The following is a 21904-nucleotide window of genomic DNA, read 5'->3' as shown; positions in this document are numbered from 1 at the left end:
GTTGTTGGAATGCATTGCCTGGGTGTCCCGAGGTGCCACCTCACAGAGGGGAAGGGGGACCTCGGTGCCCAAACCTGGGTGTGTGAGCACGGGTGTGAGGTAGGGCGTTGGTGGTCCCCAGGGGGGAACGATGGGTGCAGGGGGGCTGTTGGGTGCATCTCACTGCATTTCCCTGGTTTAAGGTGACCTGCAAGCAAGGCACGGCCCAGCCTGCACGAAACCACCCCTCTCTTCTCCCCCCCCCCCCCCCCCTCCCAGCCCGGATCTGCGTGGGTGTTTGCAATGGATACACACCGATGGCGCAGATAACCCCCTGCACGCAACGGCCATGTTGAGGTCATGGGCCCTTAGCACAATGCCCCCCACTTCTGGGGGCATGGGGTCGGTGGGGTGGGCACTACTGGGGGCCAGGTGGGGGTGTGATGAGCGCTGCTCGGTCTCTGTGCATCCTGGGGGGCAGTGCAGTGCCCCAAGGGATGGGGAAGGGTTAAGCAGCGCAGGACCCCAAGGCAGGTGCTCCCTTCCTTGTTCCTTCTTGGCGGCAGGCCCATGGGTTCTGGGGGTTATTGTCTACCTGGCCAAGCGTGGCTGGGACCTGGCAGCAAACAAGGTGGGGTGGGCAATGGGATTTTGGCAAGCACCCCCTCCCTGCAGTCTTGGAGACCTGAGCCCCCTATGCCATCCTGTGGCCTTTCGCAGGCCATTGAGTGGTCTCAGGAGGTGATCAGCTCAAGTGTATCTTAACCTTGAGGTGTCAGCTGTGGGTTCACCCTATACATGGTCTTAAAACCTCATAGCTAATGCAACGACTAAAGAGATAACCCCAGCCACCAGCACACCCTCAGGGCTGGGGCATGGCTGTCTCTATGGGCTTGGGGAGTTTTTGGTGGCATGTGGCATCCCCATATGGCAGTGGCAGCTGGATGAGGGCTGGCACAGGGCAGTGCTCACCGGAGGAGCCGCCTCATTGCATCACTGGTCCTCAGACAGTGAGGAGGTGCCAGCGGTGCTGGGAGCCTTTGTGGCCACACCATGGTGCAGCTGCTGTGGAGCTGGGTGCTGTGGGGACTCTGGGTGCTGCCAGGTGAGTGCCGGGGTCGTCTGCGTCACCGGGGCAGCCGGACACACCACAAGGAGGCACGGGGATCTGTCCTGCAGCAGCCTGCATGGTGGGGAGGAGAGATGGGCACCCAATGGATTACAGTGGGAAGCAAAGGGCTTATTGCTCAGCCTGCCCTTGCTCACACCCAAGCCCCACTAGGGAATGCGGGAGCAGCAGGCATGGAGCCCCTTGTCCCAGCACAGGACCCAGCAGAGCCGGTTGGCAGCTCCCGCGTGCCTGACAGCATCAGTGCCGAGCAACTTCGGGATATGTCACCCACTGTGCCCGAGCTGGGCATGTGCCAGCTAACCCCTGGCCGAACAGAGCAGCCTTCTGTCCTCGGAGATGGTTCAGGTAATGCCAGGTTGGAGCTGATCCCTGCCCACCAGAGAGCTCAGTCCCGTGCTTGGGTGAGCAGCATACTCAGGGGTTGGTATGGGTGGAATTGCTTTCTGTCTCCTCACAGGCAGTGCAGTGCCACAGATGGTGCTGGCAGCACTGGACCCCATGAGCCCCAGCAAGGAGCAGGAGATGCCTTCTAGTGCAGCAGTCTCTGGAGGGGTGTCAGGATGGGACAGTCCCCAGGCAGGGCTTGCCTACCCAAAGCAAACTGACTGGATGACCAGTGTCCCCATGGCTCCTGGCACCACTCAGATCTCATCCCCTGTGCCTACAGGGCACAAAATGGCTGTTACCCATGGGAGCAGGCATACAGAGCTAGACACAACCACGCTGTCCCCAGCTCCACGTGTACCTATGGAGAACGAGACAGGCCCCCCAATGCCACTGGGCAGCAGCACCACTCCCATGAAGTCTGAGGGAGAATACAGTGCTCTGCAGAGCACCGCTGAGAAGCCCACACCAGGATCAGCTCTCCCTCTGCAACAGATAACAGTGACTAAGGAGCATATGCTTGCCACCAGATTGGTGACAGGTGACGTCCCAACACCCAGTGCAGATTTGTCTCCTGCAGTGATACATGCCCCTGCAACTCCTCTGGTGCTGGGAACAGAAGTACCTTCCTCAGCCACCAGCGCAGCGACTGGTAACGATGGGTTGGTGCAGCCTCACCATGGTGACACTGCAAAATGGACACTGGGGACAGAACCGACCGTGGTGCTGTCTGATGTCCAACGCAGCACAGGGACATCACCCCACTCCCTCACCTGGATCCCAGCTGAGCTGCACACAGCCGCTGTGCACCTTTCCCAGGAGGTGACAGCAGGGCTGGATGAGGCCACCTCTCCTCTTGTCACAGCAGCCAGCATCACTGCGGGGAACACCGAGCCTGCACCAACCACGCCTGACCGTGTCACATCTCCCACTGTGCCAGCAACCACAGGGTCTCTGCATCATGTTGGAATGCAGAAATCAGGGACCATGATCCCCCCAGGCACAGCCTCTGCAACAATCACTCCTCCTGCCATTGATGTTGTCAGTGAGGCCACAGCCCCTGGGCTGGCAGCCTCTGGAACATCTGGAGATGGGCTGCACAGAGACGCAGCCGTCACCCATCCCCGTGTCACCTCTCAGCTCCATGCCTCCACTGCAGCAGCTCCAGGCACATCAGGCACGGCCATGGATGTCAGCACTGCACCACGTGTACCCACCACCCCGTATGCAGCCCTGGGCAGTGCTGCGACAGAGTCCATCACTGCTGAAGCCACCACAGGTACTGCTGTCCTGCTGACTGAAGGTACCCTGATGGGGCTGGATGTGGGGACGGTCTCCAGTGTGGTAGCTGATGTGTTGCTGCCAGATGGTGTCCCTGGAGGAGGGTACAGCAGCAGGACCTCGGCAGTGACAGGTACCCCTGCTTCTCACCCCAGTGTCACCACTTTTGAAAAGGCAGCAGGAACAGTGACCGCAGGGTTTGGGAGCAACCCATATGGGCCAGGCACAGCCACGCTGTCTCCAGCTCCTCATGCCCCCACAGAGAAGGGGACAGGCAGCTCAGTGCCACTGGGCAGCAGCTCTGCTCCCATGAAGACTGTAGGGTCACCCAAAACCCTGCAGAGCACTGCTGGGAAGCCCACAGCAGGAAGAGCTGTGCCTCTGCAAGAGATAGCAGTGACTGAGGAGCATATGCGTGCCACCAGATTGGTGACAGGTGACGTCCCAACACCCAGTGCAGATATGTCTCCTGCACTGATACATGTCCCTGCAACTCCTCTGGTGCTGGGAACAGAAGCACCTTCCTCAGCCACCAGCGCAGCAATTGATAACGATGGGTTGGTGCAGCCTCACCATGTTGGCACCGCAGAGAGGACACCAGGGACAGAACCGACCGTGGTGCTGTCTGATGTCCAACGCAGCACAGGGACATCACCCCACTCCCTCACCTGGATCCCAGCTGAGCTGCACACAGCTGCTGTGCGCCAGTCCCAGGAGGTGGCAGCAGGGCTGGATGAGGCCACCTCTCCTCTTGTCACAGCAGCCAGCATCACTGCGGGGAACACCGAGCCTGCACCAACCACATCTGACCGTGTCACATCTCCCACTGTGCCAGCAACCACAGGGTCTCTGCATCATGTTAGAATACAGAAATCAGGGACCATGATCTCCCCAGGCACAGCCTCTGCAACAATCACTCCTCCTGCCATTGACGTTGTCAGTGAGGCCACAGCCCCTGGGCTGGCAGCCCCTGGAACATCTGGAGATGGGCTGCACAGAGACGCAGCCGTCACCCATCCCCGTGTCACCTCTCAGCTCCATGCCTCCACTGCAGCAGCTCCAGGCACATCAGGCACGGCCATGGATGTCAGCACTGCACCACATGTACCCACCACCCCGTATGCAGCCCTGGGCAGTGCTGAGACAGAGTCCATCACTGCTGAAGCCATCACAGGCACTGCTGTCCTGCCGACTGAGGGCACCCTGACGGGGCTGGATGTGGGGATGGTCTCCAGTGTGGTAGCTGATGTGTCGCTGCCAGATGGTGTCCCTGGAGGAGGGTACAGCAGCAGGACCTCGGCAGTGACAGGTACCCCTGCTTCTCACCCCAGTGTCACCACTTTTGAAAGGGCAGCAGGAACAGTGACCGCAGGGTTTGGGAGCAACCCATATGGACCAGGCACAGCCACGCTGTCTCCAGCTCCACGTGCCCCCACAGAGAAGGGGACAAGCACCTCAGTGCCACTCGGCAGCAGCACCACTTCCATGATGTCTGAGGGAGAACACAGTGCTCTGCAGAGCATTGCTGTGAAGCCCACACCAGGAAGAGCTGTGCCTCTGCAAGAGATAACAGTGACTAAGGAGCATATGCTTGCCACCAGATTAGTGACAGGTAATGTCCCAATGCCCAGTGCAGATTTGTCTCCTGCAGTGATACATGTCTCTGCAACTCCTCTGGTGCTGGGAACAGAAGCACCTTCCTCAGCTACCAGCACAGCAATTGATAACGATGGGTTGGTGCAGCCTCACCGTGTTGGCAACGCAGAGAGGACACCAGGGACAGAACCGACCGTGGTGCTGTCTGATGTCCAACGCAGCACAGGGACATCACCCCACTCCCTCACCTGGATCCCAGCTGAGCTGCACACAGCCGCTGTGCACCTTTCCCAGGAGGTGACAGCAGGGCTGGATGAGGCCACCTCTCCTCTTGTCACAGCAGCCAGCATCACTGCGGGGAACACCGAGCCTGCACCAACCACATCTGACCGTGTCACATCTCCCACTGTGCCAGCAACCACAGGGTCTCTCCATCATGTTGGAATACAGAAATCAGGGACCATGATCCCCCCAGGCACAGCCTCTGCAACAATCACTTCTCCTGCCGATGACGTTGTCAGTGAGGCCACAGCCCCTGGGCTGGCAGCCCCTGGAATATCTGGAGATGGGCTGCACAGAGACGCAGCCGTCACCCATCCCCGTGTCACCTCTCAGCTCCATGCCTCCACTGCATCAGCTCCAGGCACATCAGGCACGGCCATGGATGTCAGCACTGCACCACATGTACCCACCATCCCGTATGCAGCCCTGGGCAGTGCTGAGACAGAGTCCACCACTGCTGAAGCCACCACAGACACTGCTGTCCTGCCGACTGAGGGCACCCTAATGGGGCTGGATGTGGGGATGATCTCCAGTGTGGTAGCTGCTGTGTCACTGCCAGATGGTGTCCCTGGAGGAGGGTACAGCAGCAGAACCTCGGCAGTGACAGGTACCCCTGCTGCTCACCCCAGTGGCGCCACTTTTGGAGGGGCAGCAGGAACAGTGACCGCAGGGTTTGGGAGCGACCCATATGGGCCAGGCACAGCCACGCTGTCTCCAGCTCCACATGCCCCTGCAGGGGAAGGGACAGGCAGCTCAGTGCCACTGGGCAGCAGCACCACTCCCATGAAGTCTGAGGGAGAACACAGTGCTCTGCAGAGCACCACTGCTGGGAAGCCCACACCAGGAAGAGTTGTGCCTCTGCAAGAGATAACAGCAACTGAGGAGCATATGCTTGGCACCAGATTGGTGACAGGTAACGTCCCAAAGACCAGTGCAGATTTGTCTCCTGCAGTGATACATGCCCCTGCAACTCCTCTGGTGCTGCTAACAGAAGCACCTTCCTCAGCCACCAGCACAGCGACTGGTAACGATGGGTTGGTGCAGCCTCACCGTGTTGGCACCGCAGAGAGGACACTGGGGACAGAACCGACCGTGGTGCTGTCTGATGTCCAACGCAGCACAGGGACATCACCCCACTCCCTCACCTGGATCCCAGCTGAGCTGCACAAAGCTGCAGTGCACCTTTCCCAGGAGGTGACAGCAGGGCTGGATGAGGCCACCTCTCCTCTTGTCACAGCAGCCAGCATCACTGCGGGGAACACCGAGCCTGCACCAACCACGCCTGACCGTGTCACATCTCCCACTGTGCCAGCAACCACAGGGTCTCCACATCGTGTTGGAATACAGAAATCAGGGACCATGATCCCCCCAGGCACAGCCTCTGCAACAATCACTCCTCCTGCCATTGATGTTGTCAGTGAGGCCTCAGCCCCTGGAACATCTGGAGATGGGCTGCACAGAGACGCAGCCGTCACCCATCCCCGTGTCACCTCTCAACTCCATGCCTCCACTGCAGCAGCTCCAGGCACATCAGGCACGGCCATGGATGTCAGCACTGCACCACTTGTACCCACCATCCCGTATGCAGCCCTGGGCAGTGCTGAGACAGAGTCCACCACTGCTGAAGCCACCACAGACACTGCTGTCCTGCCGACTGAGGGCACCCTGATGGGGCTGGATGTGGGGATGATCTCCAGTGTGGTAGCTGATGTGTTGCTGCCAGATGGTGTCCCTGGAGGAGGGTACAGCAGCAGAACCTCGGCAGTGACAGGTACCCCTGCTGCTCACCCCAGTGGCACCACTTTTGGAGGGGCAGCAGGAACAGTGACCACAGGGTTTGGGAGCGACCCATATGGACCAGGCACAGCCACGCTGTCTCCAGCTCCACATGCCCCCACAGAGAAGGGGACAGGCAGCTCAGTGCCACTCGGCAGCAGCTCTGCTCCCATGAAGACTGTAGGGTCACCCAAAGCCCTGCAGAGCACTGCTGGGAAGCCCACACCAGGAAGAGCTGTGCCTCTGCAAGAGATAACAGCGACTGAGGAGCATATGCGTGCCACCAGATTGGTGACAGGTGACATCCCAATGCCCAGTGCAGATTTGTCTCCTGCAGTGATACATGTCCCTGCAACTCCTCTGGTGCTGGGAACAGAAGCACCTTCCTCAGCCACCAGCACAGCAATTGATAACGATGGGTTGGTGCAGCCTCACCGTGTTGGCACCGCAGAGAGGACACCAGGGACAGAACCGACCGTGGTGCTGTCTGATGTCCAACGCAGCACAGGGACATCACCCCACTCCCTCACCCGGACCCCAGCTGAGCTGCACACAGCCGCTGTGCGCCAGTCCCAGGAGGTGACAGCAGGGCTGGATGAGGCCACCTCTCCTCTTGTCACAGCAGCCAGCATCACTGCGGGGAACACCGAGCCTGCACCAACCACGCCTGACCGTGTCACATCTCCCACTGTGCAAGCAACCACAGGGTCTCCACATCGTGTTGGAATACAGAAATCAGGGACCGTGATCCCCCCAGGCACAGCCTCTGCAACAATCACTCCTCCTGCCGATGACGTTGTCAGTGAGGCCACAGCCCCTGGGCTGGCAGCCCCTGGAACATCTGGAGATGGGCTGCACAGAGACGCAGCCGTCACCCATCCCCGTGTCACCTCTCAGCTCCATGCCTCCACTGCAGCAGCTCCAGGCACATCAGGCACGGCCATGGATGTCAGCACTGCACCACATGTACCCACCATCCCGTATGCAGCCCTGGGCAGTGCTGAGACAGAGTCCACCACTGCTGAAGCCACCACAGACACTGCTGTCCTGCCGACTGAGGGCACCCTGACGGGGCTGGATGTGGGGACGGTCTCCAGTGTGGTAGCTGCTGTGTCACTGCCAGATGGTGTCCCTGGAGGAGGGTACAGCAGCAGGACCTCGGCAGTGACAGATGCCTCTGCTATCCACCCTGCCAGCAGCACCTCTGGATGGGTAGGTATTACTGTGACTCCAAGTTTTGGCTCTGACTCCTATGAACCAGCCATGGGCACACTGTCAGCATCTCCACTTGTACCCATGGAGAAGTGGACGAGCGCCTCAGTGTCACTGAGCAGCAGCACAGCTCCCACAATGTCTGTGGGGTCACCCGGAGCTCTGCAGAGCACCACTGGGCAGCCTGCACCAGGAACATCTGTGCCTCTACAAGAAGGGATCACAGACAAGGAACACGTGAGTGACAGCAGCATGCTGACAGGAGATGTCCCAGCACCCAGTGACAGTTTGTCACCACCTGCTACACTTGCCCCTGCAACTCCTCTGGTGCTGCTAACAGAAGCACCTTCCTCAGCTACCAGCACAGCAATTGATAACGATGGGTTGGTGCAGCCTCACCGTGTTGGCACCACAGAGAGGACACTGGGGACAGAACCGACCGTGGTGCTGTCTGATGTCCAACGCAGCACAGGGACATCACCCCACTCCCTCACCTGGATCCCAGCTGAGCTGCACACAGCCGCTGTGCACCAGTCCCAGGAGGTGACAACAGGGCTGGATGAGGCCACCTCTCCTCTTGTCACAGCAGCCAGCATCACTGCGGGGAACACCGAGCCTGCACCAACCACGCCTGACTGTGTCACATCTCCCACTGTGCCAGCAACCACAGCGTCTCTCCATCATGTTGGAACGCAGAAATCAGGGACCATGATCCCCCCAGGCACAGCCTCTGCAACAATCACTCCTCCTGCCATTGACGTTGTCATTGAGGCCACAGCCCCTGGAACATCTGGAGATGGGCTGCACAGAGACGCAGCCGTCACCCATCCCCGTGTCACCTCTCAGCTCCATGCCTCCACTGCAGCAGCTCCAGGCACATCAGGCACGGCCATGGATGTCAGCACTGCACCACGTGTACCCACCATCCCGTATGCAGCCCTGGGCAGTGCTGTGACACAGTCCACTACTGCTGAAGCCACCACAGACACTGCTGTCCTGCCGACTGAGGGTACCCTGACGGGGCTGGACGTGGGGATGGTCTCCAGTGTGGTAGCTGATGTGTTGCTGCCAGATGGTGTCCCTGGAGGAGGGTACAGCAGCAGGACCTCGGCAGTGACAGGTACCCCTGCTGCTCACCCCGGTGGCACCACTTTTGGAAGGGCAGCAGGAACAGTGACCACAGGGTTTGGGAGTAACCCATATGGACCAGGCACAGACACGCTGTCTCCAGTTCCACGTGCCCCCACAGAGAAGGGGACAAGCACCTCAGTGCCACTCGGCAGCAGCACCACTCCCATGATGTCTGAGGGAGAACACAGTGCTCTGCAGAGCACTGCTGGGAAGCCCACAGCAGGAAGAGCTGTGCCTCTGCAAGAGATAACAGTGACTAAGGAGCATATGCGTGCCACCAGATTAGTGACAGGTGACGTCCCAATGCCCAGTGCAGATTTGTCTCCTGCAGTGATACATGCCCCTGCAACTCCTCTGGTGCTGGGAACAGAAGCACCTTCCTCAGCCACCAGCACAGCGACTGGTAACGATGGGTTGGTGCAGCCTCACCATGGTGACACTGCAAAATGGACACTGGGGACAGAACAGACCGTGGTGCTGTCTGATGTCCAACGCAGCACAGGGACATCACCCCACTCCCTCACCTGGATCCCAGCTGAGCTGCACACAGCCGCTGTGCGCCAGTCCCAGGAGGTGACAGCAGGGCTGGATGAGGCCACCTCTCCTCTTGTCACAGCAGCCAGCATCACTGCGGGGAACACCGAGCCTGCACCAACCACGCCTGACCGTGTCACATCTCCCACTGTGCCAGCAACCACAGCGTCTCCGCATCATGTTGGAATACAGAAATCAGGGACCATGATCCCCTCAGGCACAGACTCTGCAACAATCACTCCTCCTGCCATTGACGTTGTCAGTGAGGCCACAGCTCCTGGGCTGGCAGCCCCTGGAACATCTGGAGATGGGCTGCACAGAGACGCAGCCGTCACCCATCCCCGTGTCACCTCTCAGCTCCATGCCTCCACTGCAGCAGCTCCAGGCACATCAGGCACGGCCATGGATGTCAGCACTGCACCACATGTACCCACCACCCCATATGCAGCCCTGGGCAGTGCTGAGACAGAGTCCATCACTGCTGAAGCCATCACAGGCACTGCTGTCCTGCCGACTGAGGGCACCCTGATGGGGCTGGATGTGGGGACGGTCTCCAGTGTGGTAGCTGATGTGTCGCTGCCAGATGGTGTCCCTGGAGGAGGGTACAGCAGCAGGACCTCGGCAGTGACAGATGCCTCTGCTATCCACCCTGCCAGCAGCACCTCTGGATGGGTAGCTGTTACTGTGACTCCAAGTTTTGGCTCTGACTCCTATGAACCAGCCATGGGCACACTGTCAGCATCTCCACTTGTACCCATGGAGAAGTGGACGAGCGCCTCAGTGCCACTGAGCAGCAGCACAGCTCCCACAATGTCTGTGGGGTCACCCGGAGCTCTGCAGAGCACCACTGGGCAGCCTGCACCAGGAACATCTGTGCCTCTACAAGAAGGGATCACAGACAAGGAACACGTGAGTGACAGCAGCATGCTGACAGGAGATGTCCCAGCACCCAGTGACAGTTTGTCACCACCTGTGACACTCGCCCCTGCAACTCCTCTGGTGCTGCTAACAGAAGCACCTTCCTCAGCTACCAGCACAGCAATTGATAACGATGGGTTGGTGCAGCCTCACCGTGTTGGCACCACAGAGAGGACACTGGGGACAGAACCGACCGTGGTGCTGTTTGATGTCCAACGCAGCACAGGGACATCACCCCACTCCCTCACCTGGATCCCAGCTGAGCTGCACACAGCCGCTGTGCACCAGTCCCAGGAGGTGACAGCAGGGCTGGATGAGGCCACCTCTCCTCTTGTCACAGCAGCCAGCATCACTGCGGGGAACACCGAGCCTGCACCAACCACGCCTGACCGTGTCACATCTCCCACTCTGCCAGCAACCACAGGGTCTCTCCATCATGTTGGAATACAGAAATCAGGGACCATGATCCCCCCAGGCACAGCCTCTGCAACAATCACTTCTCCTGCCGATGACGTTGTCAGTGAGGCCACAGCCCCTGGGCTGCCAGCCCCTGGAACATCTGGAGATGGGCTGCACAGAGACGCAGCCGTCACCCATCCCCGTGTCACCTCTCAGCTCCATGCCTCCACTGCAGCAGCTCCAGGCACATCAGGCACGGCCATGGATGTCAGCACTGCACCACGTGTACCCACCACCCCATATGCAGCCCTGGGCAGTGCTGAGACAGAGTCCACCACTGCTGAAGCCATCACAGGCACTGCTGTCCTGCCGACTGCGGGCACCCTGATGGGGCTGGATGTGGGGACGGTCTCCAGTGTGGTAGCTGATGTGTCGCTGCCAGATGGTGTCCCTGGAGGAGGGTACAGCAGCAGGACCTCGGCAGTGACAGGTACCCCTGCTATCCACCCTGCCAGCAGCACCTCTGGATGGGTAGCTGTTACTGTGACTCCAAGTTTTGGCTCTGACTCCTATGAACCAGCCATGGGCACACTGTCAGCATCTCCACTTGTACCCATGGAGAAGTGGACGAGCGCCTCAGTGTCACTGAGCAGCAGCACAGCTCCCACAATGTCTGTGGGGTCACCCGGAGCTCTGCAGAGCACCACTGGGCAGCCTGCACCAGGAACATCTGTGCCTCTACAAGAAGGGATCACAGACAAGGAACACGTGAGTGACAGCAGCATGCTGACAGGAGATGTCCCAGCACCCAGTGACAGTTTGTCACCACCTGCGACACTTGCCCCTGCAACTCCTCTGGTGCTGGGAACAGAAGCACCTTCCTCAGCCACCAGCACAGCGACTGGTAATGATTTGTTGGTGCAGCCTCACCGTGTTGGCACCACAGAGAAGACACTGGGGACAGAACAGACCGTGGTGCTGTCTGATGTCCAACGCAGCACAGGGACATCACCCCACTCCCTCACCTGGACCCCAGCTGAGCTGCACACAGCCGCTGTGCGCCAGTCCCAGGAGGTGACAGCAGGGCTGGATGAGGCCACCTCTCCTCTTGTCACAGCAGCCAGCATCACTGCGGGGAACACCGAGCCTGCACCAACCACGCCTGACCGTGTCACATCTCCCACTGTGCCAGCAACCACAGCGTCTCTGCATCATGTTGGAATACAGAAATCAGGGACCATGATCCCCCCAGGCACAGCCTCTGCAACAATCACTTCTCCTGCCGATGACGTTGTCAGTGAGGCCACAGCTCCTGGGCTGCCAGCCCCTGGAACATCTGGAGATGGGCTGCACAGAGACGCAGCCGTCACCCATCCCCGTGTCACCTCTCAGCTCCACGCCTCCACTGCAGCAGCTCCAGGCACATCAGGCACGGCCATGGATGTCAGCACTGCACCACATGTACCCACCATCCCGTATGCAGCCCTGGGCAGTGCTGAGACAGAGTCCACCACTGCTGAAGCCACCACAGGCACTGCTGTCCTGCCGACTGAGGGCACCTCGATGAGATTGAGCGTGGGCACGGTCCCCAGCACAGTTCCTGCTGTGGCATCCTCCAGTGGCAGCACAGTTGGGCAAATGGTGCGGTCAGTTGCCCTGGGATTGGGCAGCCACCCACAGGCATTAACAGGCTCAATCCCAGTTGAAAACCCCACAGTGGGTGTCCTCATCCCCACAGCCAACACTACGAGCACTTCTGCGGTGTCAGCACTACCAGCACCATATCCTTTCAGTGCCAGCACCACTACTCAGCTAGGCACGGCCAAGCCAAACCGCAGCCATAGTGCTGCTCAGGTGACAGGGGATATGAACACCTCCTCAGCCACTACCCCCATGGCCAGAGGTGCTGAGCCGGGTGTCAGAAGGGCCACCCCAGTGTCACCATCTGCAGTGGGCAGCCAACGTCCTCCCACATCCCTGGCATCGGTCACAGCACCGTCCCCTGCCCTCAGCCGCAGCACTGCTGAACCAGATGTGAGCGTGTCCCCTTTTGTGTTCCAGAACAGCAGTCTGGCAGTGGTGGCATCCTCTGCCACACCAACTGTGGTGGCATCCATCACACCCAGTGCCAGTCTCACTGGTCCAGCAGTGGTGGCACCCTCCGTCACACCCAGCGTCAGTGCCAGTGGTCCAGCAGTGGGAACAAGAGATACCTCTCTCGGTATGGTCACAACACCCTCCTCTGCTGTCTCTAGCAGCTCTCTGGGGCCACACAGCCCCCATGTCACCCCAGAGACACCCATCAAGGCCACCAGCAGTTCCCGTGACCCAGCCTTAGAGGATTCCAGCACAGACACATGGGAAGCCACAGGCATGTCCTGGAAGAACACCATCCCCGCCAGCAATGCCATTACACCAGCTGGCTCACCCAGCATTGACACCTCCATGGTGACCAGGCACACCACGGTGTCACCTCCTATGGCAACGGCCAACAGTGGTGCTCAGTCCCCCTCTGCTATGCATGATGTCCCCACTGCCCTAAGAGTGACAAACCACAAGGCCACCTCTGCATCTACTGCCATGTCCAGCCCTGCTAAGGGCATACCAGCAGCCAGCAGCCCCACCAGAGCAGCTCCAGGCTTAGGGGCACAGAGTGGACCAATCATAGCACCAGGGGCATCCACTTATGCCACCCCCCAGAATCCTGTGTCCAAGCCTGGCACTGAGCTCGGTAAGTTGATTTTCTTCCCCTTTCCCAACGTGAAGGAGAGAAGGGGGCCCTCAGCCTTATTTTCACAGCTTAAGGGAGAGAATTCAAGTTCTTGCCCAGCCCCTAGCCTTGCTCTTACCCCAGAGGCGATGAGCATCTGTAGGCACACCCCCCTCACCATACGTGCCAGGGTTCACATCAGGTTCATTATTCACAGCATTCCAGCCCAAAATCGGAAGAGTCACCGAGACTGAAGTGCCTCATTTCCTCCAGTTGCAATCCCTGCCTCCTGAGTCACCACAAAGAAAGCCAAATTGGGTTAAATATCATGATGGCATTTTGGGGGGGGGGGGGGGAGGAGGGAGAGGGCATCCTTGAGGGTGACTCTTGGGATTCCACCAGGGATGGGGGACCCACCACCAAAATCACACCCCAGGGCGAGGAGGCAGCTGAGCAGAATGAAAACTGGAGCAGAAGTTAATTGTTTAATTGTTTCTAACCTCCCCCATTAATGTCCTGCCTGTGTCAGTCCCAGCAGTGTCACTGTACCCATTTGGCGCAGCGGAAGGGGACACAGAGTGCATCCAGAGAACAGTGGACTTTAACTCCCCATTGCTGGAGCCCGAGATTGGGTTCCCCTTGGGGAAGGCACTGCGGGACACCCTCTACGTGAGTTCTTATGCCTATATAAGGGATGTGCAGCCTGTTCAGTAGGAAAAAAAAAATCAAACAGCCCACACAAATGGGACAGAAACCTGATTTAATGTTAATTTTTCACCACCTAAAATTGATTTTTTTCTTCTTGGATGTATGGATGCAACCTAACCTGTCATTCTGCTCAGTTTACAGACAACGGACAAATCATTTTTCCTCCCACGGACAACCACGTCCCCTCCAGCCCCCACCCCCCTTCCCAGGGCTTCAGTGGCCACGAGGCTTTACCCGTGGTGGCCGCCTTTTGGGACGATGCAGATTTCTCTCGTGGTGTTGGCACAACCTGGTACCAGGTCAGGGTCATTGGGCACCTACAGGCTGTGACCCTGCTGCCTCCAATCCTCACCCACTGAAACCCCCCTGCAACCACAGGAGTACCCCACCCTCGGCTCCATCCGAGATCCTATTATCCATGATGTGGAAGCAAAGATTCAGAAATACATGCGGGTGCCATACTCTGCTAAATGGACCCTGAAGGTGACGTGGGAGAAGGCTCCATCGTACCCGTCCCAGCTGGATGATGCACAGGTGACAAAGGGGAACTGCCACTAACAATGGATGGGGCACAGCAGTGGGGTGCTGATGGGGCTCTGTGGGTTCCCCAGACCAACACGTACCAGGCGGTGCTCTCCACTGATGGCAGCCGCTCCTTTGCCTTGCTGCTGTACCAGGATGGTGGCATGCAGTGGGACTACGCCGGGCTGGCAGCCAGGGACGCGCTCATCGGCTTCTCCAGGTGCTGTGTCCTTGTGTGTGTGTGTCCCCAGAGATAGCCCCAGCTCTCTCCTCTAGTGTAGCTGTGTCCCATTTCAAGCTTCACTCTCCAAGGAAAACCCACAAAGCTGCCCAGCCCCAACTGGAAACCCCTGCCCACAGTGTACTGGGTGCAGGAACATAACCCTAACCTAACTCTAACCCTAACCCCAGAGCTCCTCTCTTTACCTAGTGGTGATGGCTATGCCCAGAACAGTGAGCTGACTGAAGAGCCACCAGCTGTTAGGTACCGTCCAGACCAGCACCGCAGCTCCGGCACTGGTATGGCACCAGGAGAGATCTTCAATTCACTGCTGGGTGGGATGGAGGCTGTTGAGACCCTTTTTTTGCACAAGCCCCACTGCGGGGTTTCAGTGGTCGCTGCAGTCCTGCTGTTCTTTTTTCCTATTGCTCCCCAGATGTGCGTGGGCTGTGGCTGTTCCGGCTGGACAACCGCAGCCGGGTGAACTACAGGCTGCAGTGCCTGACGTGGCTGCAGGCACAGCCATCACCGTCCACCTGGAGCATGGAGCTGCCACCCTGCCCCTGCTCACGGCCCCAGGCAGAGCTGGACCCCCGATACCGCCGGAGCAGAAGCGCTGAGTCCCCTCCTGCACCTGGGGTGACCACTGTACCCCAAAATACTTCAGATCTCTCTGTGATGGTGCTGCGCACCACATCCCCCAGCCGGATGGGAGCTGGGGTGCGGTGTGTGTACCGCGGCGCAGGGTTTTTGGAAGGATGGCAGGAGAGATTCTGGAGCCCACCCAACAATCTTTCAGACAGTGAGTGGGCACCGCCTTGTCCCGGCCCTAAAACACCTGCAGTGTCTGCCTACACTCTGCAGGAACAGTGGGACCCCCATATCCCCAACACCCAACCACTGTATCCCCACAGACCAAGAGCTGGAGGCGTTTGAATGGTGCTGCCGGCAAGTGGGGAAGCCTCATTTCTGCACCAGGTACAGCGAGAAGAGACCAAGAGCTGGCTGTGAGGGATATGTGCCACCCACCCCTGGTAGGTCCCCTTCCTCTGTGGCAGGGCACTGAGCAGATAGCATGGCCATACCCATGTAGGCTGTGGTTTGCAGTATCCCAGTGGAGACTGTTGAGCACCGTGGTTTGCTTTCCTCCATGCAATGATACCAGCGCTTGCTTTCCTCTCCCTTCTCAAAACGACTCCATTTCCTTCGGACCCTAGCCAATGCCTTTGGGGACCCCCATGTCACTACCTTGGATGGCCTCACCTACACCTTCAATGCACTTGGGGACTTCATGCTGCTGCTGGCCAGTGATGCCCACACCAGCTTTGTGCTGCAAGGGCGCATGGCCCGCACCAGTACAGCCCGGGCCAGCAACTTCATGGCCTTCGTTGCCCAGTACACCTCCAGCACCACCACAACAGTGAGTAGAGCTACTCTCTGCACCCATTTTGGTAAGTGATATCTCCCATTGTCACCAAAGCAGCCCTTGAGAGGGCTCTGAGCCCGGAGCCAACATGTTGCAATGGTCAACCGTTGGTGATCAACCAAGCAGTGGTGGTAACCCAGATGTGCCCTGTGACAGTGGCAGTGGAGAGCACTCACCATCCTTACCCATGCAGCCATCAAAGCTGTGTCGTCATGTGTTTGCTGGGGCAAGGATTGTGCCAACACATCTTCCAGGATGAACACCTCTTCTGGGGGAGGACAGCATCCAGCAGTTTGTCCTCTGCAGGGGGTGGGGAGGGACAAGCAGGAGGGACATCCTGAGCAGTTGTCCATTTGCAGGTTGAGTGGACCTTGGGGAGCTCTAATGAGGTACAAGTTCTGCTGAACTATGAAACCATCCAGTTTTCCTACTCCCAAGGTAAGGGGGACATGCTGTTAAATGTTAATTGTATCCAAGGAGGATCAGAGGTGTACCCATCCCATAGGGACTTGGCCAGTGAGGTTGGGAATGCTCCCCTCTCTGAATTCAGAGACATCATTTCAGATCTCAGACTTGTGTGGGCTCCTTCTGTGTCTTCTTTCGCAGACATGGATGCTGAGGTGTACTACAGCCCCGGTGTCCTGCTGGTCAACACCTCCTCCATCACAGCCATCTTTGATGGGACCATCTCCATCTCCGTCTCAGCCAACTCTGGGATGCTCAATGCGGTATGCAGCCTGCTGGAGCAGTACCATAATGGCACCAGAGGCCTGCTGGGTGAGGACTCTGCCAGCATCCTCTCACCTGTCCTCCAGCACTGCTGCAGGGCCAGGGGCAAGGTCCCCTTCCCACCCCATCGCTGCTGGCAGACACTGGGGACTCCAATCCCACAGTGAATTTCTATCAGGTGTATGGAACCATAACCCAGCAGATGACTTCCAGATGCCAAATGGAACTAACATTCCTGTAAACAGCAGTGAGGAAGATATCTTCAGCTATGGGATGACCTGTAAGTCAGAGCTTGGGAACCAGCCTGGCCATCCCACGCTCCGGCATCTTCTGGCCATGCACTGGCTGGAGAGGCTTGGACACTGAACAAAACTAGTGCCAAGGGAGCCTTTCAAATTCTTTACCATCACATGGAATCCAGCCCTAAAAAGAGCTAGCTTTAAAAACACGAGGTCCTACTCATGATGTGCTCTTTTGCAGGGGCTGTTGGAGAGCACAGCCTGTTTGCCCAGCCCCTGGCTGCACCAGTAACAGCCTTCAACCCCATCTTCTTGTCTCAGCTGCGACAGGAGAACAAAACCCAATATCAGCTGGCAGCCTCGCAGTGCCACGGCTGCAGGGAGTGCATCTATGACATGCTGAGCACAGGGGATGTGGCCCTGGGCTTGGCCACCCAGAGCCTGGTGGAGGACTATCAGAAGAGAAAGGCAGCACTTGGTAAGTGGGGTGTGGGGAACTGGAAGAGCCCTGCTCCCTCCCTGGGGCTATATGAGGCAAGAGAGATGCCACCAAGTTCTTGAGTTGCAGTGCACAGCTGGCTCATCTCCAATCCTGGGAGATGCCACCAAAGTCTTGAATTGCATGGCACAGCTGGCTGGTACTCAGGCCTGGGAGATGCCACCCAGAAGGGATTTTGTTGGGTGGCCATGGCTACGTCTGCCCAGGGCCACCTCATCACTACGAGGTACATTGACCAAGAGATGCCAAGAACTCTTGGTGAGCACACAGGGCTGCTCTTCCCTCAGATTCCTTCCCTCCTGTCATCACTGGCAGCCCATTGCTCACAGCATTCAGGACAGAACAAGTCACCAGGCAGTACCGAGCTACGGGGCCGGGAGTACGCTTTGTCCCTCACATCTCATCAGAGCTCAACATATCGGGTAGGGATGGAGAGAGGGGACAGGATGGGGGCAGGACGGGCAGCGCACAGATGTTGGGTTCTGGATGGAACCCCTCCAGGAGGGCTGGGACGTGACCACTACCACGTGCCCCCTCCTCCTCTGCTTCCTGCAGAGAATGGCATGCTGACATGGGAGCCCCGTGGGACAGCCCCGCTCAGCATCACCCTGCAGGCTGTCAGCCCACACCTCCCCCCAGCCCTCCTGCAGCTCAGCTTCACCCTGTGCAGCTGCCGCAGCATCCAGCAGTGTGACTACAGCAGCACGACCACCATCGCCAGCTCCTCCTTGCAGGTAGCAAAGCTCTGGGATGTCTCCCTCCACCAACCCCATCCCATCTGTTCTCGTGTCCCCTAAGCTACTGTCACAATCCCTTGGCAGCTGGCAGCCTGCAGGTGTGACGATGGATACTGGGGCCCCTTCTGCCAGCATGCACCAGACCCCTGTGCTCAGGGCTGCTTCCCTGGGGTGGGCTGTGACCCGCACACAGGCTGTGGTCCCTGCCCACCTGGGCTGACTGGCGATGGGCAGCACTGTGCAGGTGATGTGGGCTCATTATGGGAATGAACACTGGGGCCTCAAGGTGTTTCGCCCGGTGCCATGCTGCATTGCACTGCAGATATCGATGAGTGTGTGCAGAAAACAGCGTGCCAGGGGAACCTCACCTGCACCAACACTGTGGGCAGCTATACCTGCTCCTGCCCTGCCGATGCAGCAGGTGAGTGCAGACATCCTGGGATGCACAGCTTTGTATGGGGTAACAAGCAGAACACCTTGGCTCCAAAAAGCAGTGTCTACCTCCTGCATCAAGTACTCCCATCCCACAGGGGAAGGTCTGGGATGTGGCACTGCCTGCAGGTCCCACTCCTGCCCTGAGGGATTCTGCAGCAACGGGGGACGCTGCCACCTGCACCCCCCTTCCTGTACACCCACCTGTGAGTGTCCCCCAGCATTTACCGACCGGCACTGCGTGGTGGCAGGAGGGGACTTTCCGCCCTTGGCCAGCGCAGGTGGGTGCTGTGTCCTACATGGGGCTGTCACCCATCCCAACTCACCCAGCCCTGAGACACAAAGGCACCAATGCAGTTTTGTCCCCAGATCTGCCCCAGAGGAGCGTGCTGCTGTGGGTCAGGGCAACGCAAAGTGCCACAGCTGAGGAAGTCAATGCCACTGTGCGTAGTGGTGGGGGAGGGGCTGTGGCTTGTGGATGGGTGGGACGCTGCAGGTTGGGGTGCTGTTGCATTACCACCCACCCCCCCACCCCCACCACCGGGGATCCAGCTCCACGTGCCCCATGCCTGAGAGGCAATTGGGGCTGGGGTGTAGGATCTCAGCCCACATAAATCTCCCACCCAATCCCTTGGCACAGGTCTCAGCCATCCTGGGCTCTCTGGAGGTGAAGGCATTTTGGAGCAACACCAACATCACCTGCATGTGAGTGCTGAGCAGACAGGACGGAGCTTAGAATACAAAGAGTTTTGCCCCTACGGATCTGCTTTTCCAGCCCCAGTACTGCTAAACCCTTACAGCAGTGAGCCCCCTCCCTTCTTTCCCCCATAAGTCATGGGGAAACTGAGGATAGCAGCCAGCTCCTCTCCCAGCAGGACAGCTGACGGCCTCACCTTTGCTGTGGTGGCCAAATTTACCTACAACAGCAGCAGCTTTGTCATCCAGTTCCTGAATGAGGAGCTGACAGTAGCCGTCACCAATGCTTTCAACGGGCAGAGGGCACGGCGGGAGTTGGCACACTTTGCACACTTACACCTGGACAACATCACGGACCTGGTGAAATGTGAGTGCCCCAGTACCAAGGGTGATGGGACTCCCGTGGCTGTCCCCTGCCCTGGGGTTGTGATGGAGATGGTTTGGTGCTGATCACCACCAAGGGGTCCTGGGGATGCAGCAGGCATTGATGCTGCCCCAAACCCCCATGCATGGACCCATCCCTCTGCAGTATCAGTGCCTGAGCTGCAGCATTACTTCTCCTGCTCGCTATATGGCTATGAGGGTTACCAGCTCGACTATGTGGGGACAAGCGGACTGATCTGCATCTCCCCCTGCAAGAAGGGCTACTGCCAGCACGGCGGCCACTGCCAACACCTGCCTGAGGGTCCCACGTGCAGGTAGCTGTGACACTGAGGTGGGCAACACCACCCACACAGCAACCCCTCCCTGTATCCAAATCTCCATCCCTTCCACAGCTGCGTGCCCTTCTCCATCTTCTCCCCGGGCGGTGCTCACTGTGAGCAGCTCGCTGTCAGCCTCGCTGCTTTCATCAGCATCATGGTGGGGGCCCTGGCACTGCTCTGCCTCCTGCTCTCCACTGCCTGTCTGGCTGCACAGCTCTGCCGTCGGCATCGGGAGCCCCGGAGGTGAGCGAGGGATTGGGGCTGGGCCCATAATGTGGGTGCTGTGGGGCAGGGTGTTAAGAATGGGTTTCAGGAGAGGCTTTGCCACGCTGAAAAAGTGGAAAATCCATCCCAGGTACGGGACAGGGGTGTTTTGGGGAAGGAGGCTGAGCTCAGCATCATCCACCCTATTTGCAGTTGTCTGCTGCAGTGAGGAGTGACAGCTTCCTTCTCCATGTCTGAGAGCGGTCATGTTTCTTCCCTGTCCCACCCTGTGTTTGGTTACAGAAGGGCTTTCTGTTGATTTTAATTTGAATGCCATCCAAATGATTTCCGCTGAAATTCATGTGTTGCTGGGAGGAGCAGGTCTGGAGCAAGAAATAAAGCACATTGCAGGGGCAGAGCTGGCTGGGGGAGTAGTACCAACCCATCCCCATCTGCACCCTATCCTTGGTATGGGATGTGTGGGGTGGGAAGCTCTGCATCTGAGCCCCCAGTGTGCCAGAGCATTTGTTTGCATTTGGGACAAGGCAAGAAATGCGGTGTATGCAGGAGCTGGGGCTTTTCCTCCTCAATCCCTGTCTACAGCCCCACATTCAGTCAGTGCTCCCCGCATGGGGGGTTGAGCACAAGACAGGGGCTCTCCTGCCCCACCGATATGTTGTCCCCATTCTGTCCTCCTCTCCTAGGACCAAGGGGACCTTCTGGAGAGAGCGGCCGTTCACCTGTGAGTACACTCCCAGCCTGCTTTGTAGCCCAGCTCTGAGCAACAGAACAGGCAGTGGAGTGTCCCTATGCCCCCCAGTTGTCCCCACAGTGCTCCCCCAGCTCTGATCTTTTTCCCCATCCCAGCTCTGATGAAGGCAGAAGAGGGGGCAGAGGCCTCAGGAAGGCTCTGGGAACCACAGCTCCAGGCCATCGATCCATCCATCCAGGTGTGCCAGGGGTCACTGTCCCTGTGTATGGGGCAGCACAGCAGTGTCCTTGTCCCAGGGCTCAAAGTCTGCTCGGGATGCTGGGGACAGCAGGATCTGCACTGCTGCTGGGTCTCAGTGCAGGGATTGTGCAACTAGAAGACCACTTGTCCTGTGCCCCTTTTTGCAGATGCGGTTCAAGAGACCCCACATCCTGCCTCCATGCCAAGGCACTGTGCAGCCCTAACATGCTCTGCTCCCAGCAGTGGGGCAGTGAGGTAGGGCTCCGGGCATAGGAAGGGGATGAAACATACAGGGCTGTGGGACATGGCTGTGCCACGAGGACATGGGTCACCAAACAATGGGATCTTCTGCAGAGGACCTGAAGAAGTGATTGGAGTCATCCATAGGAGTGTCTATCACGGAGTGTGCCCCAGCATGGTGCAACCAGACCCAGCAATCACACTGCATTATGAACAAATCAGAATAAAAATGAGATGAGGGCATTGTGCTGAGTGATGTGTG

The 21904-nt window shown here is 58.5% G+C and overlaps 2 protein-coding genes across 2 annotated transcripts; both read left to right on the top strand.

The window, feature by feature from the left end:
* Positions 1-987: 987 nt before the first annotated feature.
* Positions 988-2946, top strand: LOC125697715 (nascent polypeptide-associated complex subunit alpha, muscle-specific form-like). The gene is made up of 3 exons (XM_048955250.1): positions 988-1456; positions 1569-2839; positions 2932-2946. Exons 1-3 carry the CDS (start codon positions 1033-1035, stop codon positions 2944-2946), a joined length of 1710 nt encoding a protein of 569 aa, XP_048811207.1. The 5' UTR covers positions 988-1032.
* A 14-nt stretch (positions 2947-2960) lies between these two features.
* MUC4 (mucin 4, cell surface associated) lies at positions 2961-21891 on the top strand. The gene is made up of 26 exons (XM_048955226.1): positions 2961-3493; positions 4670-13355; positions 13864-14003; positions 14177-14341; positions 14421-14576; positions 14654-14797; positions 14846-15083; positions 15221-15586; positions 15699-15818; positions 16002-16204; positions 16570-16987; positions 17118-17219; positions 17420-17731; positions 17778-18099; positions 18348-18411; positions 18499-18658; positions 18737-18835; positions 18945-19127; positions 19216-19289; positions 19487-19551; positions 19722-19909; positions 20072-20240; positions 20319-20489; positions 21155-21192; positions 21318-21400; positions 21570-21891. Exons 1-26 carry the CDS (start codon positions 3086-3088, stop codon positions 21624-21626), a joined length of 13131 nt encoding a protein of 4376 aa, XP_048811183.1. The 5' UTR covers positions 2961-3085; the 3' UTR covers positions 21627-21891.
* Positions 21892-21904: the final 13 nt, after the last annotated feature.

This window comes from Lagopus muta, chromosome 9 (genome assembly GCF_023343835.1).
Source record: "Lagopus muta isolate bLagMut1 chromosome 9, bLagMut1 primary, whole genome shotgun sequence".
Taxonomy (NCBI): domain Eukaryota; kingdom Metazoa; phylum Chordata; class Aves; order Galliformes; family Phasianidae; genus Lagopus; species Lagopus muta.
Note: the sequence above shows the minus strand (reverse complement) of the source record. Positions and strands in the feature narration are given on the sequence as shown.

Bases quoted from the DNA above. Each gene is read 5' to 3' on its own strand.
- LOC125697715 (XM_048955250.1), top strand. From the start codon at position 1,033: ATGGTGCAGCTGCTGTGGAGCTGGGTGCTGTGGGGACTCTGGGTGCTG. The intron at 1,457-1,568 runs GTAATGCCAGGT...GTCTCCTCACAG, and splicing joins TGTCCTCGGAGATGGTTCAG to GCAGTGCAGTGCCACAGATG.
- MUC4 (XM_048955226.1), top strand. From the start codon at position 3,086: ATGAAGACTGTAGGGTCACCCAAAACCCTGCAGAGCACTGCTGGGAAG. The intron at 14,004-14,176 runs GTGAGTTCTTAT...CATTCTGCTCAG, and splicing joins CACTGCGGGACACCCTCTAC to TTTACAGACAACGGACAAAT. The intron at 16,988-17,117 runs GTGAGGACTCTG...AATTTCTATCAG, and splicing joins TGGCACCAGAGGCCTGCTGG to GTGTATGGAACCATAACCCA.